General features: G+C 43.2%; 1 protein-coding gene across 5 annotated transcripts in view; it reads right to left on the reverse strand.

Moving 5' to 3' along the window:
* DHRS7B (dehydrogenase/reductase 7B) overlaps positions 1 to 19,089 on the reverse strand; it is a 110,880-nt gene that overhangs the window by 32,775 nt on the left and 59,016 nt on the right. Inside the window, exons 2-4 of one of the 5 annotated variants that reach the window (XM_077163331.1) lie at positions 4,832 to 4,895; positions 1,811 to 1,873; positions 9 to 96 (exon numbers count right to left, since the gene is read on the reverse strand). The exons of 2 other annotated variants lie outside the window; for them this stretch is intronic. In XM_077163331.1, coding sequence (XP_077019446.1) covers positions 9 to 96; positions 1,811 to 1,873; positions 4,832 to 4,874 — 194 coding nt within the window. In that variant the 5' untranslated portion in view covers positions 4,875 to 4,895. Of the gene's footprint in view, positions 1 to 8; positions 97 to 1,810; positions 1,874 to 4,831; positions 4,896 to 19,089 lie in introns of those variants that run through there. 2 more of the 5 variants (XM_077163334.1, XM_077163335.1) reach the window with 2 other exon arrangements.

Below are 19,089 nucleotides of genomic sequence, written 5' to 3' on the forward strand. Positions count from 1 at the left end.
ACTCTCACCGTGGGCAGAGGCACTGCCTGCATGCAGTCTGCCAAGTCACCGCAGAATCAGAAGACGAGGTAGAGGAAGGACCAGGCCGGAGTCTCCCTGCCAATGGGGAGAGGCCACCGTGGGAAGGGCGACACTGGTGGCTGCCTAAGGCAGCGAAAGAGCTGGGCTCCCTTCCACGGTACCTTGCCCTACAGGCGATCCCAACCTTCCTGGGAGTGGCGCACATCCTTACACAGCCCCCCAGCTTTTAGGCCACCCTGCAAGTACATGTGGCCACCCTGACGGGCCCTGGGTCACTGGGAAACCACCCCCCCCATGCTCTCAGAAACAAGGGTCCCAACTCACTGTCTCAGCCTCAGGAGTCAGGGTGGCCATGCAAACTGCACACTAAAATAATCTTCCCCACTGCCCTGTGTGGGGTCTAGATGCCTTCTCCCAGCAAAAGGGACAATGCCAAAGTAGAAGGAACTGTGCCGTGGCTGACCAAATCTCCAGATTAGGAAATAAATCCCCCATATAAAGCGAAGTCAAAGGGGGCCTGTTTTCTCTGAGAAAAAAACGGTGCGAGGAAGGATTTACTATGTTTCTAAATCACACACTTTACTCCTAACATCTCATCAATCACTTGTTTCCGATATATGGCTCAGTCATGGATGTGGAAGGCAACGTTGATGGTATAAAAGGGGAATGGAAAAAAAAGAAAAAGACAAAAAGGGGGGTGTGTGGGGATGAGAATAAAAACATCTTGCTCACGATTTCCACCATGTGGAGATGAGCTTGCAGAAAGAAGAGCCAGAGGCTGCCCCGGTGCCCCACGAGCTGCAGCAGGCCGAGGGCACAGAGAGAGCGGGGTCAGAGGACTGCGCCCCCAGACGAGAAGTGCACCTGTGTGCAAGCACGCACAGCTTCAGAATGCTCGTGCGCATACACGGCCACACGTGATGGACGCCCTGTCTCTACTACAAGGAAAATGCACTGGGGGGGGGGCACGAAGGCGATGGAGCACCCCCCCATCTGCCTGCTTTTCCTACCAAAGGCCACCAGCGAAGCGCATAAAGGTAGAAAAGTCCCTCACGAGCCAGGACTCCCTGGCCCCGAGGGCCGGAGGCGGAGAGGGCGTAGTGAACTTTGGCATTTGACTGCTCTCTATTTTCCACTGAGAGGTTCTGTTAATGGGCTTTTGGAACCTTGAATTAGAAATGAGACTAGGAGCAAGAGCTTAGCATAAATGTCACCCTTTACGGCAGCTATTCCACTCCTCCTTCAGCCAAACATCTACGTTTTCAGAGGCTGAATCAGTATCTAAGGGTCCTTCCTTCTTTCAAGCAGTATAAACAGTAAATAAATAAAATTAATTAAGCCACCAATAAAAGCAGAAACCATTAACCACCACACCTGAGACTCAAAGGAGGGATCTGAAAATGCTCCAAAGTTAACAAAGCTAAAAAAAAAAACAACAACAACGATTTTGGATTGGCAAGAAGGATTCATCATGTTACACAGGAAAATCAGGTTAAAGGGCAGAGAAGGTTCCAACTGGGAAGCAGGACACCGAAATCACGCGGCAAGAAGTGGCTCAGGATATCACCCAAAGCAGTCAGGATCCCGCTCTCACAAACCCATACCCTCTTACATTTCATAACTGATGGCAAGCTCTAATCAGCTGTTCTACTTAAGGTGACACAACAGCATTGGGAAATCTATTTTCAGAAAGTAAAAGCAGAGTAAAGCTGCTCATTTTTTGTCTCAAGTGTCTGAGAAACAGCAGCTAACAGCTGTCTTTGACTGGTAAAAAAGAACAGTATCCTACCTCGGATGGCAGCTGCTTGCCAGCAGTGGGTCCTGGTGCCAGCGTCCTCTCTGGTCCTCTGACCTGGGGCAGAGTAACTGACGTGAGAGGCCAGAGGAGAGTCTTTAGGTCCGCTGGCCCTCCCAGAAGGCTGGAACGAGCCGCAGACAAGTGGCCAGTGGCTCATCTGGGGATGCCAGCCTTACGGCCCCCAGCTCAAAGAGTTCAGGCTGGCATCAGCAACCCAAAGCCAAAAGGAAGGTCAGGAGTGCCCCATCCTGAAAGGGCAGCCATGTTGCAGTGAACTCGACTCTCCAGTAAGACGCTGAGCTCCCACTTCTCAGCAGCCCCAGCCCGTGTGGGGGAAGAGAGGTACCGAAGTACATGGCTCAGACTCGAGCACAGGGACGAGGAGAGCAGAGTATAGCACTGCAGTCCAACCGTGGACTGGCCCTGATCCTTCAGCATGAGTTTCTAATACCGCACCTGCTGTGGATACCTGCACATTTGGACACAAAACCCAATTCTAATGTGCTTTTTGAAATGAATTTTGTGTGGGAGATCCCACAAAGACCTAAAGAGGTTACCTAGCCTCTTCCCTAAAAAAAGCACAAAAGGCCCCAGCTGCCCACAAAAAAACGGATAGCACACTGCCGCCGCTGCTGGGGGTGAGGTGGGGGGCAGGGTGCAGAAGAAAGCGCTCTGTTAGGGCTGCGTCAGGGCTGGGTTCAAGTCCACTCCCACCATGACCCTGCTGGCGACACGGACACCCTGATGAACTTTCCAGCAAGAAAACACACAGGAAAGCACTTTGTAAAGGCTAAAGCCCTGAACAAATGTACTTACCGACTTACCAACAACAAAAAAAGGCAATTCCCAGAAAGGATTTCAGAAACGTTTTGATCAAAGGCAGCTGGGCTGACAGTTTTAAGGGCCAGTCATGTTGAGACATATTTGTTAAAAAACCCAAACCTGCTGTGTCACCTCCACAGCTCCCAGACACCGCCCTGCACGCAGCCCATGCACACGTATGGAGCCGCCTAGGGCCAGCCCCAGGAACAGTGCAGGACTCTGAGCCGGTCAGCGTGGTTTCTGACCTTACAGGGCTTACAGCCAAGAAGGGAGACCGACCATAAACACAGAAATACAGGAAATGAACCATCATAAGGGCAATAATTAAAGAGTCTTGTGGAAACAATAGAGAGGGGTGGCCAGACTAGAAAGCCCTTCAAGCCTGTCCTGAAAGCATTTAGATTCACAAATAGTCAAACACTGACTGGCCTAACCAGGCCTAATCTGACTCAAGGGCAGGTGCCAGTCTGTGACTCCTGAATCTCAGGTGATTACCTTCAGGTATTGCTGTAACAACACAGTAAGTCAGAAGAGGTGGTTAATGGAGACACAAGGTCAGGAATCCAGTGTGCTTAAAGGAGCTGCAGGAGCCCACACACAGACCTAGTAGGAGCTGTAGATGCAGGAGCCCGCACACAGACCTAGCAGGAGCTGTAGATGCAGGAGCCAGCACGCAAAACCTAGCAGGAGTTGTAGATGCAGGAGCCCGCACACAGACCTAGCAGGAGCTGTAGATGCAGGAGCCAGCACACAAAACCTAGCAGGAGGTGTAGACGCAGGACTAGCAGGAGCTGTAGATGCAGGAGCCCACACACAAAACCTAGCAGGAGGTGTAGACGCAGGAGCCCGAGATGCAGGAGCCCACACACAGACCTAGTAGGAGCTGTAGATGCAGGAGCCCGCACACCTAGCAGGAGCTGTAGACGCAGGACTAGCAGGAGCTGTAGATGCAGGAGCCCACACACAAAACCTAGCAGGAGGTGTAGACGCAGGAGCCCGAGATGCAGGAGCCCACACACAGACCTAGTAGGAGCTGTAGATGCAGGAGCCCGCACGCAGACCTAGTAGGAGCTGTAGATGCAGGAGCCAGCACGCAAAACCTAGCAGGAGCTGTAGATGCAGAAGCCTGCACGCAGACCTAGTAGGAGCTGTAGATGCAGGAGCCCGCACACAGACCTAGTAGGAGCTGTAGATGCAGGAGCCCGCACACAGACCCAGCAGGAGCTGTAGATGCAGGAGCCAGCACGCAAAACCTAGCAGGAGTTGTAGATGCAGGAGCCCGCACGGAGACCTAGCAGGAGCTGTAGATGCAGAAGCCTGCACGCAGACCTAGCAGGAGCTGTAGATGCAGAAGCCTGCACGCAGACCTAGCAGGAGCTGTAGATGCAGGAGCCCGCACACAGACCCAGTAGAAGCTGTAGATGCAGGAGCCCGCACGCAGAACCTAGCAGGAGCTGTAGGTGCAGGAGCCCGCACACAGAACCTAGCAGGAACTGTAGATGCAGAAGCCTGCACACAGACCCAGTAGAAGTTGTAGATGCAGGAGCCCGCACGCAGAACCTAGCAGGAGCTGTAGATGCAGAAGCCTGCACGCAGACCTAGTAGGAGCTGTAGATGCAGGAGCCAGCACGCAAAACCTAGCAGGAGCTGTAGATGCAGAAGCCTGCACGCAGACCTAGTAGGAGCTGTAGATGCAGGAGCCCGCACACAGACCCAGTAGAAGCTGTAGATGCAGGAGCCCGCACGCAGAACCTAGCAGGAGCTGTAGATGCAGGAGCCCACATGCAGACCTAGCAGGAGCTGTAAGTGTTTTAACTGCTAAGGGAAAAGTGCAGGGGGCAGGGGAGGGAGTGACTGGGTAATCGGGGCATCTGCGTAAAAGCTGGATGGAAACTGGATGCAATTCTGATGGGAGTACATTTTCCGTTACCTTCTACCCACTTGAAACATCAGACCTTTCATATTTCATTCCTTGTCTCAGTCAGCCAACAAATATTTACTGAGTACCCACTGAGGATCTGGGGCTAGGCCATATCAGTGAATAAGCTGACGCACCCCAATAGTCTGGTATCTAGGGTCTATGAAAGTGAAGAACGGGACAGTAAACCAACACTTTCTCAATTACCATTGTGGGGGGCTACAAAGGAGACGGGCCCGGTGCTATTTTAAGTCCATAAGGAATTGACTCACTTGTGTGGCTCTTCCCTCCAGTAATGGTCTTATAATGTTTCATGGGATTTTCTTCATGGGGGGCCTTCAGAGAGAAAAGAAATGGACCTCATTACTATCGCTTCAAAGCGAGCAGATTCACGGAAATCTGCAGCAAGAAAAGCTTGACAAAAGCCAATTTTAGAATGCAAATCAAAACCACAATGAGATATCATCTCACACCCACCAGAATGGCCACTATCAACAAAACAGAAAATGACAAGTGCTGGAGAGGATGTGGAGAAAGAGGCACACTTATTCACTGTTGGTGGGAATGTCAAATGGTACAACCACTGTGGAAGGCAGTTTGGCGGTTCCTCAAAAAGATGAATATAGAATTGCCATATGACCTAGCAATACCATTGCTAGGTATCTATTCAGAGGACTTAAGGGCAAAGACACAAACGAACATTTGCACACCAATGTTTATAGCAGCATTATTTACAATTGCAAAGAGATGGAAACAGCCAAAATGTCCATCAACAGACGAGTGGCTAAACAAACTGGTATATACATACAATGGAATATTATGTAGCTTTAAGACAGAATAAACTTATGAAGTATGTAACAACATGGATGGACCTAGAGAACATCATGCTGAGTGAGACTAGCTAAAAACTAAAGGACAAATACTGTATGGTCTCATTGATATGAACTGACATTAGTGAATAAACTTGGAATATGTCGTTGGTAACAGAGACCATCAGGAGATAGAAATAGGGTAAGATAGTGGGTAACTGGAGCTAAAGGGATACAGACTGTGCAACAGGACTGGATACAAAAACTCAGAAATGGTCAGCACAATACTACCTAACTGTAATGTAATTATGTTAAAACACTGAATGAAGCTGCATGTGAGAATGATAGAGGGAGGAGGACTGGGGACATAAATGAAATCAGAAAGAAAGATAGATGGTAAAGATCGAGATGGTATAATCTAGGAATGCCTAGAGTGTATAATAATGGTGAAATGTACAATATACAAATTTTAAAAATGTTTTGGCATGAGGAAGAACAAAGGAATGTTGCAGGGTGCTGAAAATAGATAATAATTAATACTTTAAAATGTCACCTTATGTGTGAGACTAAAGCAAAAAATGTTTATTTGTTACAAAATTTAGATTTTGACTAGAGCATTTCCTAATATAACTCATGTAGATAGTTTGATTGAATGTCATAAGTACTTGGAATCGCAGGCAGCACATGAGATTTTGTTGGTTTGTCCAGAGTGTTGCCCCAATGAATCCCAGAATGATTTGATCAGTGACTGGAAAAGTATTTGCAAGCCCCCTTCGGGGAATGGTGAGAGTGGGGAGAAATTCAACTTCCCCAAGTTGAATTCTTGATACTCTCACAAGCAGTGTGGACAACCAAAGCTATAGGCTGAGCCCCCCGTCTTGGGGGTTGTTTACATGAAACTTAACCCCACAAAGGACAGGTCAAGTCTACTTAAAATTTAGGCCTAAGAGTCACCCCTAAGAGAGCCTCTTTTGTTGCTCAGATGTGGCCTCTCTCCAGCCAACACGACAAGCAGACTCACCACCCTCCCCCTGTCTACGCGGGACACGACTCCCAGGGGTGTGGACCTTCCTGGCAACGTGGGACAGAAATCCTAGAATGAGCTGAGACTCAGCATCAAGGGATTGAGAAAAACCCTAGAATGAGCTGAGACTCAGCATCAAGGGATTGAGAAAACCTTCTTGACCAAAAGGGGGAAGAGTGAAATGAGACAAAGTGTCAATGGCTGAGAGATTCCAAACAGAGGTGAGAGTTTATCCTGGAGGTTATTCTTACGCATTAAGTAGATATCACCTTGTTGTTCAAGATGTAGTGGAGAGGCTGGAGGGAACTGCCTGAAAATGTAGAGCTGTGTTCCAGTAGCCATGTTTCTTGATGATGATTGAACAATGATATAGCTTTCACAATGAGACTCTGTGAATGTGAAAACCTTATATCTGATGCTCCTTTTAGCTACTATATCAACAGAAGAGTAGAACATATGGAATAAAAATAAATAATAGGGGGAACAAATGTTAAAATAAATTCAGTTTGAAATAGTGGTAAATGAAAGCGAGGGGTAAGGAGTATGGTACGTATAGTTTTTTTTTTCTCTATTATCATTTTATTTCTTTTTCTGTTGTCCTTTTATTTCTTTTTCTAAATTGATGCAAATGTACTAACAAATGATGAATATGCAACTACGTGATGATATTAAGAATTACTGATTATATATGTAGAATGGAATGACAATCTAAATGTTTTGTTTGTTAATTTTTTTTAATTAATAAAAAAGTTTTTAAAAAAGCCAATTTTAGTTTCTGATGTACTTTTTAAAGCGAATTTGATATTCCCAAAGTGTAGTAGAGTGACCAGGACAAAGACTCAAGACATCAGAGAGACAGACTTGACAAAAACTCAAGAGTGAGTGCTCCCTGCTGTCCTGACACTGCACCAAACCACCTCACTCAACCTGATCTCAATCTTTACCCTAAAACTGTGTTTTAAATGGTACCAAGGATGTTCAAGAGGTATTAAGCTGTGGAAGATATTCTTTCAATGTTGAATACTTCGGTAGAAAGGAGGTGGAAAAAGACCAGGGCCTGGGAGGGGGGCCCTCGCCTGCTTTTGTCCCTTGATGACTCCTATTCAGCCTTCAAAGCCTGTTGGGCATCATCTCCTTCTTGAAGTTCTTCAAACCACCCAAAGCTCTGCCTGCTTCCCCTGGAGAGTTAATCACTTCCTGATCAGGGTTTCCTCTGTACTTTGTCTACCCTGCCATGGCTGCCCTTATCACAAAGGGCCTGATGATTTACTTATACAGCCATCTCCCCTGCTGGATGACTGCTCCCTGAGACTGGGATTTGGTCTTTCCGTCAATGCCTCTCACACCTTACATGCAGTAAGATTTAATAAATGTTTGTTGAATGAAACTGAATCATGGGGGTAATCTAATCAGACCTCCTCATTTCACAGATGGGAAAATTGGGACCCAGATAAGTTATTTTACTTGCCTCGACTCATACGGCAATAAACAGCGGTCCCAAACCTGAAGCTTGAGTGACAAGTGTGCTCAGGATACATGTGAACTATCTGCCAGTGGTCCCAAGATGCCAAAAACCCCTGCAGCTTCCTTTTGGCAAAGGATCATTAAAACACTTACGAGCAAACAAATCACATCCAAGAATTAAAGTATGTCGTTCACAAAGAATTAAACACTAAAGGCTGTCTAATTTCAAGTAGTCTCATGGCTGAATTCAGATTTGTGCTGGTTTGAAAAGACGTATGTACCCTAGAAAAGCCATGTTTTAATCCTAATTCCATTTTGTGAAGACAGCGGTTTCTTCTAATCCCAGTACTGCAGTATGTTTGAATCTGTAATCACAGATTGGATTGGATCCCTGGAGATGTGATGTAATCAAGAGTGGTTGTTAACCTGGATTAGGTGATAACATGTCTCCACCCTTTTGGGTGGGTCTTGATTAGTTTACTGGAGTCCTATAAAAGAGGAAACATTTTGGAGAAAGTTGGAGACTCAGAGAGAGCAGAGAATGCTGCAGCACCAGAAACAGAGAGTCCACGAGCCAGCGCTTTGGAGATGAAGAAGGAAAACACCTCCCAGGGAGCTTCATGAAACAGGAAGCCAGGAGAGAAAGCTAGCAAATGACACCATGTTCACCATGTGCCCTTCCAGATGAGAGAGAAACCCTGACTGTGTTCGCCATGTGTCTTCTCACTTGAGAGAGAAACCCTGAACTTCATCGGCCTTCTTGAACCAAGAGATCTTTCCCTGGATGCCTTTGATTGGATATTTCTATAGACTTGCTTTAATGGGGACATTATCTCGGCCTTAGAATTATAAACTAGCAACTTATTAAATTCCCCGTTGTAAAATCCATTCCATTTCTGGTATATTGCATTCCAGCAGCTAGCAAGCTAGAAGATTATTTTAAATTCTAATAAAGTGCTGCCTTGGTTTCCTCAAGGACTCAGATAAATCACCTGCCTTTGCCCAATGACTCTAGTTTAGACAACATGCCTTACTAGAATTTATCTGGGATAATGGTTCACCCTGAATTCCAAGTTATTTTTAGAACTGAAAAACATCACTGTGCAATTTAACTAGGAAAAGCCCTTTACTCCAAAGCAGAGTTTGAAGGAAAATCTTTGCAATAACTCTACTTAAAAACATGTAGTGCACTGAGTTTAATGTCAGAAAACATACAGCACAGAATTTCACATATTAGAAGGACTTGGGAATGAAGGTCTGATAATCTGAGAGGCCTTTCCATTACCAGCTTCTATGCTCTCACTTAAAAATAACCTGGCAGACACTTCCAGAGAAGATGGCGGCTTAGTAAGACGCGCGGGTCTTAGTTCCTCCTCCAGAACAGCTACTAGAGAAGTAGAAACGATTCAGAACAGCTCCCGGAGCCACGACAGAGACCAAGAAGACAGCGTACCCCATTCTGGAACGGCTGACTGGCTGGGAGAAACCGCTCCGGTGAGATCGCCGAGGGGCGCGGGCTTCCCTGGGCCGGGGCAGCAGGTGGCCAGAGTCCCTCCCTCCCTCCTTCCCGGGCCGGCTGGGAGAATTGGACAGGCGGTCCCCTCAAACCGTGGCGGCTGGCGCCCCCCCCCCCCCCGCCGACGCACGGCCCCCCGGACCAGCTGGGAGAATTGGATCGGAGATCCCCAAGCCGTGGAGAACGGCGACCGGGGTCCCTTCCAAACACATGGCTTCCCGGTCCGGCAGGGAACGGTGGATAGACACTTCCCCAAGCCGCGGCGGCTGACGCCCCCCCGCCACGCTTGGCGCCCTGGGCCGGTTGGGAAATTTGGACAGGCGTTCCCACAAGCCACGGAGGCCAGCGACCCTCCCCACGCACGGATCCCTGGGCTGGCTGGGAGATTCGGATTGGCACTCCCCCAAGCCGCTTCGGCTGGTGACCACCCCCTACAGCGAGAGTTTTCCAAAGTTAAAGGAGCCACAGATCACTTACTGGTGGGACCTGCAGACATGTGAGCGCCACGAGCGCCACCTACTGGGCAGGATAAGATAAGAAAAACAGAGCCCAGAGATTTCACAGAAAAATCTTTCAACCTGCGGGGTCTTACACCCAGGGAAATCTGATTAAATGCCCAGACGCCAGCAGAAGATAACGGATCATGCTCAGAAAATTGAAAATATGGCCCAGTCAAAGGAACAAACCAATAGTTCAAATGAGATACAGGAGCTGAGACAACTAATGCTGAATATACGAACAGAGATGGAAAACCTCTTCAAAAACCAAATCGATAAATGGAGGGAGGACATGAAGAAGACATGGGCTGAACAAAAAGAAGAAATAGAAAAACTGAAAAAACAAATCACAGAACTTATGGGAGTGAAGGACAAAGTAGAAAACCTGGAAAAAACAATGGAAACCTACAATGGTAGATTTAAAGAGACAGAAGCTAGAATTAGTGAATTGGAAGATGGAACATCTGAATTCTAAAAAGAAACAGAAACTATAGGGAAAAGAATGGAAAAATTTGAACAGGGGATCAGGGAACTGAATGACAATATGAAGCGCACAAATATACGTGTTGTGGGTGTCCCAGAAGGAGAAGAGAAGGGAAAAGGAGAAAAACTAATGGAAGAAATTATCACTGAAAATTTCCCAACTCTTATGAAAGACCTAAAATTACAGATCCAAGAAGTGCAGCGCACCCCAAAGAGAATAGATCCAAATAGGCGTTCTCCAAGACACTTACTAGTTAGAATGTCAGAGGTAAAGAGAAAGAGAGGATCTTGAAAGCAGCAAGAGAAAAACAATCCGTCACATACAAGGGAAACCCAATAAGACTATGTGTAGATTTCTCAGCAGAAACCATGGAAGCTAGAAGACAGTGGGATGATATATTTAAATTACTAAAAGAGAAAAACTGCCAACCAAAACTCCTATATCCAGCAAAACTGTCCTTCAAAAATGAGGGAGAGTAGTATCCAGAATTTATAAAGAGATTGTTCAACTCAACAACAAAAAGACAGCCAACCCAATTACAAAATGGGAAAAAGACTTAAACAGACACCTCTCAGAAGAGGAAATACAAATGGCCAAAAGGCACATGAAGAGATGCTCAATGTCCCTGGCCATTAGAGAAATGCAAATCAAAACCACAATGAGATATCATCTCACACCCACCAGAATGGCCATTATCAACAAAACAGAAAATGACAAGTGCTGGAGAGGATGCGGAGAAAGAGGCACACTTATCCACTGTTGGTGGGAATGTCAAATGGTGCAACCACTGTGGAAGGCAGTTTGGCGGTTCCTCAAAAAGCTGAATATAGAATTGCCATATGACCCAGCAATACCATTGCTGGGTATCTACTCAAAGGACTTAAGGGCAAAGACACAAACGGACATTTGCACACCAATGTTTATAGCAGCGTTATTTACAATTGTAAAGAGATGGAAACAGCCAAAATCTCCATCAACAGCAGAGTGGCTAAACAAACTGTGGTATATACATACGATGGAATATTATGCAGCTTTAAGACAAGATAAACTTATGAACCATGTAACAACATTGATGGACCTAGAGAATATTATGCTGAGTGAATCCAGCCAAAAACTAAAGGACAAATACTGTATGGTCCCACTGATGTGAACGGACATTCGAGAACAAACTTGAAATATGTCATTGGTAACAGAGTTCAGCAGGAGTTAGAAACAGGGTAAGACAATGGGTAATTGAAGCTGAAGGGATACAGACTATGCAACAGGACTAGATACAAAAACTCAAAAATGGACAGCACAATAATACCTAATTGTAAAGTAATCATGTTAAAACACTGAATGAAGCTGCATCTGAGCTATAGGTTTTGTTTTGTTTTTGTTTGCTTGTTTGTTTGTTTGTTGTTGTTGTTTTTTATTATTATTACTACTTTTATTTCTTTTCTTTATATTAACATTTTATATCTTTTTCTGTTGTGTTGCTAGTTCCTCTAAACTGATGCAAATGTACTAAGAAACAATGATAATGCATCTATGTGATGATGTTAAGAATTACTGAGTGCATATGTAGAACGGTATGATTTCTAAATGTTGTGTTAATTTCTTTTTTTTTCTTTCCGTTAATAAAAAAAATAAAAAATTAAAAAAAAAAATGAGGGAGAAATTAAAACATTCTCAGACAAAAAGTCACTGAGAGAATTTGTTACCAAGAGACCAGCTCTGCAAGAAATACTAAAGGGAGCACTAGAGTCAGATACGAAAAGACAGAAGAGAGAGGTGTGGAGAAAAGTGTAGAAAGAAGGAAAATCAGATATGATATACATAATACAAAAGGCAAAATGGTAGAGGAAAATATTATCCAAACAGTAATAACACTAAATGTTAATGGACTGAATTCCCCAATCAAAAGACATAGACTGGCAGAATGGATTAAAAAACAGGATCCTTCTATATGCTGTCTACAGGAAACACATCTTAGACCCAAAGATAAACATAGGTTGAAAGTGATAGGTTGGGAAAAGATATTTCATGCAAATAACAACCAGAAAAGAGCAGGAGTAGCTATACTAATATCCAACAAATTAGACTTCAAATGTAAAACAGTTAAAAGAGACAAAGAAGGACACTATCTACTAATAAAAGGAACAATTAAACAAGAAGACATAACAATCATAAATATTTATGCACCAAACCAGAATGCCCCAAAATACGTGAGGAATACACTGCAAACACTGAAAGGGGAAATAGACACATATACCATAATAGTTGGAGACTTCAATTCACCACTCTCATCAATGGACAGAACATCTAGACAGAGGATCAAAAAAGAAATAGAGAATCTGAATATTACTATAAATGAGCTAGACTTAACAGACATTTATAGGACATTACATCCCACAACAGCAGGATTCACCTTTTTCTCAAGTGCTCATGGATCATTCTCAAAGATAGACCATATGCTGGGTCACAAAGCAAGTCCTAACAAATTTAAAAAGATTGAAATCATACACAACACTTTCTCGGATCATAAAGGAATGAAGTTGGAAATCAATAATAGACGGAGTGCCAGAAAATTCACAAATACGTGGAGGCTCAACAATACACTCTTAAACAACGAGTGGGTCAAAGAAGAAACTGCAAGAGAAATTAGTAAATATCTCGAGGCGAGAGAGACGAAAACACAACATACCAAAACCTGTGGGACGCAGCAAAGGCAGTGCTAAGAGGGAAATTTATTGCCCTAAATGCCTATATCAGAAAAGAAGAAAAGGCAAAAATGCAGGAATTAACTGTCTACTTGGAAGAACTGGAGAAAGAACAGCAAATTAACCCCAAAGGAAGAAAAAGGTAAGAAATAACAAAGATTAGAGCAGAAATAAATGAAATTGAAAACATGAAAACAATAGAGAAAATCAATAAGACCAGAAGTTGGTTCTATGAGAAAATCAATAAGATTGATGGGCCCTTAACAAGATTGACAAAAAGAAGAAGAGAGAGGATGCAAATAAATAAGATCAGAAATGGAAGAGGAGACATAACCACTGACCTCACAGAAATAAAGGAGGTAATAACAGGATACTATGAACAACTTTACGCTAATAAATACACAATTTAGATGAAATGGGCGGGTTCCTGGAAAGACATGAACAACCAACTTTGACTCAAGAAGAAATAGATGACCTCGACAAACCAATCACAAGTAAAGAAATTGAATCAGTCATTCAAAAGCTTCCTAAAAAGAAAAGTTCAGGACCAGACGGCTTCACATGTGAATTTTATCAAACATTCCAGAAAGAATTAGTACCAACCCTGCTCAAACTCTTCAAGAAAATTGAAGTGGAGGGAAAGCTACCTAATTCATTCTATGAAGCCAACATCACCCTCATACCAAAACCAGGCAAAGATATTACAAAAAAAGAAAAGTACAGACCAATCTCTCTAATGAATACAGATGCAAAAATCCTCAACAAAATTCTAACAAATCGAATCCAACAACACATCAAAAGAATTATACATCATGACCAAGTAGGATTCATCCCAGGTATGCAAGGATGGTTGAACATAAGAAAATCAATTAATGTAATACACCATATCAACAAATCAAAGCAGAAAAATCACATGATCATCTCAATTGATGCAGAGAAGGCATTTGACAAGATTCAACATCCTTTCCTGTTGAAAACACTTCAAAAGATAGGAATACAAGGGAACTTCCTTAAAATGATAGAGGGAATATATGAAAAACCCACAGCTAATATCATCCTCAATGGGGAAAAATTGAAAACTTTCCCCCTAAGATCAGGAACAAGACAAGGATGTCCATTATCACCACTATTATTCAACATCGTGTTGGAGGTTCTAGCCAGAGCAATTAGACAAGAAAAAGAAATACAAGGCATCAAAATTGGAAAGGAAGAAGTAAAACTCTCACTGTTTGCAGATGATATGATACTATACGTCGAAAACCCGGAAAAATCCACAACAAAACTACTAGAGCTAATAAATGAGTACAGCAAAGTAGCAGGTTACAAGATCAACATTCAAAAATCTGTAGCATTTCTATACACTAGTAATGAACAAGCTGAGGGGGAAATCAAGAAACGAATCCCATTTACAATTGCAACTAAAAGAATAAAATACTAAGGAATAAATTTAACTAAAGAGACAAAAAACCTATGCAAAGAAAACTACAAAAACTGTTAAAAGAAATCACAGAAGACCTAAATAGATGGAAGGGCATACCGTGTTCATGGATTGGAAGACTAAATATAGTTAAGATGTCAATCCTACCTAAATTGATTTACAGATTCAATGCAATACCAATCAAAATCCCAACAACTTATTTTTCAGAAATAGAAAAACCAATAAGCAAATTTATCTGGAAGGGCAGGGTGCCCCGAATTGCTAAAAACATCTTGAGGAAAAAAAACGAAGCTGGAGGTCTCACGCTGCCTGACTTTAAGGCATATTATGAAGCCACAGTGGTCAAAACAGCATGGTATTGGCATAAAGATAGATATATCGACCAATGGAATCGAATAGAGTGCTCAGATATAGACCCTCTCATCTATGGACACTTGATCTTTGATAAGGCAGTCAAGCCAACTCATTTGGGACAGAACAGTCTCTTCAATAAATGGTGCCTAGAGAACTGGATATCCATATGCAAAAGAATGAAAGAGGACCCGTATCTCACACCCTATACAAAAGTTAACTCAAAATGGATCAAAGATCTAAACATTAGGTCTAAGACCATAAAACAGTTAGAGGAAAATGTAGGGAGATATTTTATGAACTTACAATTGGAGGCGGTTTTATGGACCTTAAACCTAAAGCAAGAGCACTGAAGAAAGAAATAAATAAATGGGACCTCCTCAAAATTAAACACTTTTGTGCATCAAGGAACTTCATCAAGAAAGTAGAAAGACAGCCTACACAATGGGAGACAATATTTGGAAACGACATATCAGATAAAGGTCTAGTATCCAGAATTTATAAAGAGATTGTCCAACTCAACAACAAAAAGACAGCCAACCCAATTACAAAATGGGAAAAAGACTTGAACAGACACCTCTCAGAAGAGGAAATACAAATGGCCAAAAGGCACATGAAGAGATGCTCAATGTTCCTGGCCATTAGAGAAATGCAAATCAAAACCACAATGAGATATCATCTCACACCCACCAGAATGGCCATTATCAACAAAACAAAAAATGACAAGTGCTGGAGAGGATGCGGAGAAAGAGGCACACTTATCCACTGTTGGTGGGAATGTCAAATGGTGCAACCACTGTGGAAGGCAGTTTGGCGGTTCCTCAAAAAACTTAATATAGAATTGCCATATGACCCAGCAATACCATAGCTAGGTATGTACTCAAAGGACTTAAGGGCAAAGACACAAACGGACATTTGCACACCAATGTTTATAGCAGCGTTACTTACAATTGCAAAGAGATGGAAACAGCCAAAATGTCCATCAACAGACGAGTGGCTAAACAAACTGTGGTATATACATACGAAGGAATATTATGCAGCTTTAAGACAGAATAAACTTATGAAGCATGTAATAACATGGATGGACCTAGAGAACATTATGCTGAGTGAGACTAGACAAAAACTAAAGGATAAATACTGTATGGTCCCACTGATGTGAACCGACATTTGAGAATAAACTTGGAATATGTCATTGGTAACAGAGACCAACAGGACTTAGAAACAGGGTAAGATAATGGGTAATTTATAGCTGAAGGGATACAGACTGTGCAACAGGACTAGATACAAAAACTCAAAAATGGACAGCACAATAATACCTAATTGTAAAGTAATCATGTTAAAACACTGAATGAAGCTGCATCTGAGCTATAGGTTTTTTTTTTGTCTGTCTGTTTGTTTGTTTGTGTCTTTTTTTTAAAGTATTATTATTATTTTTATTTTTTTCTCTATATTAACATTCTATATCTTTTTCTGTTGTTTTGCTAGTTCTTTTCCTAAATCGATGCAAATGTACTAAGAAATGATGATCATGCATCTATGTGATGATGTTAAGAATTACTGATTGCATATGTAGAATGGAATGATTTCTAAATGTTGTGTTAATTTCTTTTTTTTCTTTAAGTAATAAAAAAATAATAATAATCTAGCAGGTGCACTACCACTCCACTCTGCCAAGCATCCTAGGAGGCAACTCCCTGAGGACACGGCTTCGGCTTTTCAGGGCACGCCACAGCCAGGAGTCCATCAACCCATTTCTTTCACCTACTGTCTGATGCCTACATTTCTTCATAGATGAGTCTTCTTTTATTTCCCTCTCTGGGCCTTTTCAGGCTGAAAAAAATTATGTGACAAATTCTAGAGTCTATATTAAAAGCAGAAACACCTTAACCTGAAGAAGTCCTTAGTACAGTCACCATTTCTATTGTCAGAATATTATTAGCAAAAGATCTATCTTTTTAGACAGTATTTAAATAGGAAAGTCAAGAAATACCATTACATAGCAAAGCCTTTTCTGGTCGTGTAAGCATTAATGAACTTAGCCACAGAATGAGATGAAAGCAAACACATCTTAAAATTCAAATTTATAAGTTAGGAAATGCAAGATTTAAGTTTCTTTTTTTCCAGTATGGCAAAATGCTAATGGCTATTGAAGATGGGTGACAGGCAGATACGTGGGGATTTGCTGTACTGTTCTCTCTACTTTGGTTACCATTGAGCTTTCCCATAAATTTTCTTTGAGGTTCAACTTTGCTCTGTGGAGACTGAAAGTGAAATATATCTCACTCCACTAGAAGTATCACCCTGCTATAAAATTAGCTTTAAAAAAAGCCCAAAACCTATAAAATGGAAATCACAGGGATAATTTAATCCAATGCCCTAATTTTACAGATGAGAAAACTGGGCTCCAGATAAATTATTCTACTTGACCAAATAAAATACGAAGGGGCACAAACTGAGCAGTGTCAAGTTAAAGGCAGCTGCCTGGAAAGTGAGGAGGCACAGGGCCTGACTGGGCTCGCCGAGGGACTTGTGAGACCACCCGCCTGCAGAGGGAGACCCTGGCCTTTTAGGAAGGGGCCGTGTTTCTCAGTGGTGCCCCATCGCTACGTGCTTTTGAAGCACCTTCTAAAATGCAGATCCAGGGTCCGTCTCCAGAGAGGGTAAGACCTGAGGATCTGAACTCCAACAATCCTCGTCTGGTTTGAGAGCTTCTGAACATCTATGCAGTTGTCTCCTGGGGGAGATGTGCCACCCTGGGGGGCACAAAGAGGACCCCTGTACCCCAGACAACACCACCTCTCCTCCAGCTTCTGTCTACTGGAGTCAGGTGCACCTAGCAAGTCCCTGCCATCACTTGACCCCAACACTCAACCTCCCCACCTGATCTGGAAATCACTAGGACCAGCCTCACCACGCCCTTTATCTCTGTTTACCACAGGTCCCCTGGGTCCTGGCTTCCAACCCCAACGCCGCTCTGTCCAGTCCCTGCTCTCAGACTCCACAGTCCTTCTGACCTGTCATCAGCAAAGTCCCCTGCACCTTCACCACTACCTGTGCACCCCCTCCCTGCTCTGACATGGTCCAGCCCCTCCTGAGGGTATGGATTCTCCTGGAGCCCTCTGCAGTGGTGGCCACTTCCTCTTCCCCCCTAAAACTGCCCAGTTGGGCTCTCATGTCAGGCCAGGCTGCCCACTGCTCCTGGCTCACTGTCACCCTCTCCAGCACATCTCCTCAGAATTTTGGGGGAAGCCGATATCCATGTGGGGTCCCCTTCCCGCCCTGGCCTCCTGGCCTGTCCTCTTCTCCTCCACCCATTTCAGCCCTGTTCCCCACAATATAGCACACCTTCAGCCTTATAATTTCCACAGCAGCCCTTTGTCATCTCCATTTCAAATACCCCATTCTGTCCACTGCCTTCTATCTTTCCAGCACACTCCAAGTTTTTCTAATTCACTGTAACCCACAACAACAGGGCCTAATAATGATGGCACACCTTATCCAGCAATTACAAGGCTCCAGGCACACATATGTGTGGCACACATGTAACAACCTATTTACCTTAATTTATTTAATCCTCACAACAACTGAGTAACTTTGCATTGTTGTGATCTATATTTTTCAGATGAGAGGCATCAGAATCTGAAAAAACAAGAAAACAACTGAGGTATTTCAAATAGAGGCTTTTGGCTCTATTTTGGCTTTTCCCTTCTTGTGCCTTCCAAGATCCCATCAGGGTTTCCCACCCTGGAGTTGAGTTAGTTCATAAAAACTAACTCAAAATGGATCATGGACCTAAATGTATATTTAAAACTATATAACTCTCAGAAGAAAAACACAGGTATAAATCTTCATGACCTTGGATTAGGTGATGGTTTCTTAAGCATGATACCTAAAGCACAAGCAATCAAAGATAAAAGAGAAAAAATAACCTCATCAAAATTTAAAACAGTTGTGCTTCAAAAGACACCATCAAGAGAGAAGAAAAAAAAACTCAGAATGGGAGAAAATATTTGCAAATTACAAATCTGATAGAGGTCTAGGGTCCTAAATATGGTGGTAAAAAAAAAAAATCAAAAAACCTCTCACAACAATAAAAAGACAAATAACAGATGAATGTGTAACAGATGAACGGGCACTTGGGTTGTTACCACTTTTCAGCTCCTAGGAATAATGCTACTATGAACATTTGGGTACAAGTTTTGCATGGACAAATGTTTTCATTTCTCCTGTTTTATCCCTAGGAGT

Source organism: Tamandua tetradactyla, chromosome 6 (genome assembly GCF_023851605.1).
Source record: "Tamandua tetradactyla isolate mTamTet1 chromosome 6, mTamTet1.pri, whole genome shotgun sequence".
Classification (NCBI taxonomy): domain Eukaryota; kingdom Metazoa; phylum Chordata; class Mammalia; order Pilosa; family Myrmecophagidae; genus Tamandua; species Tamandua tetradactyla.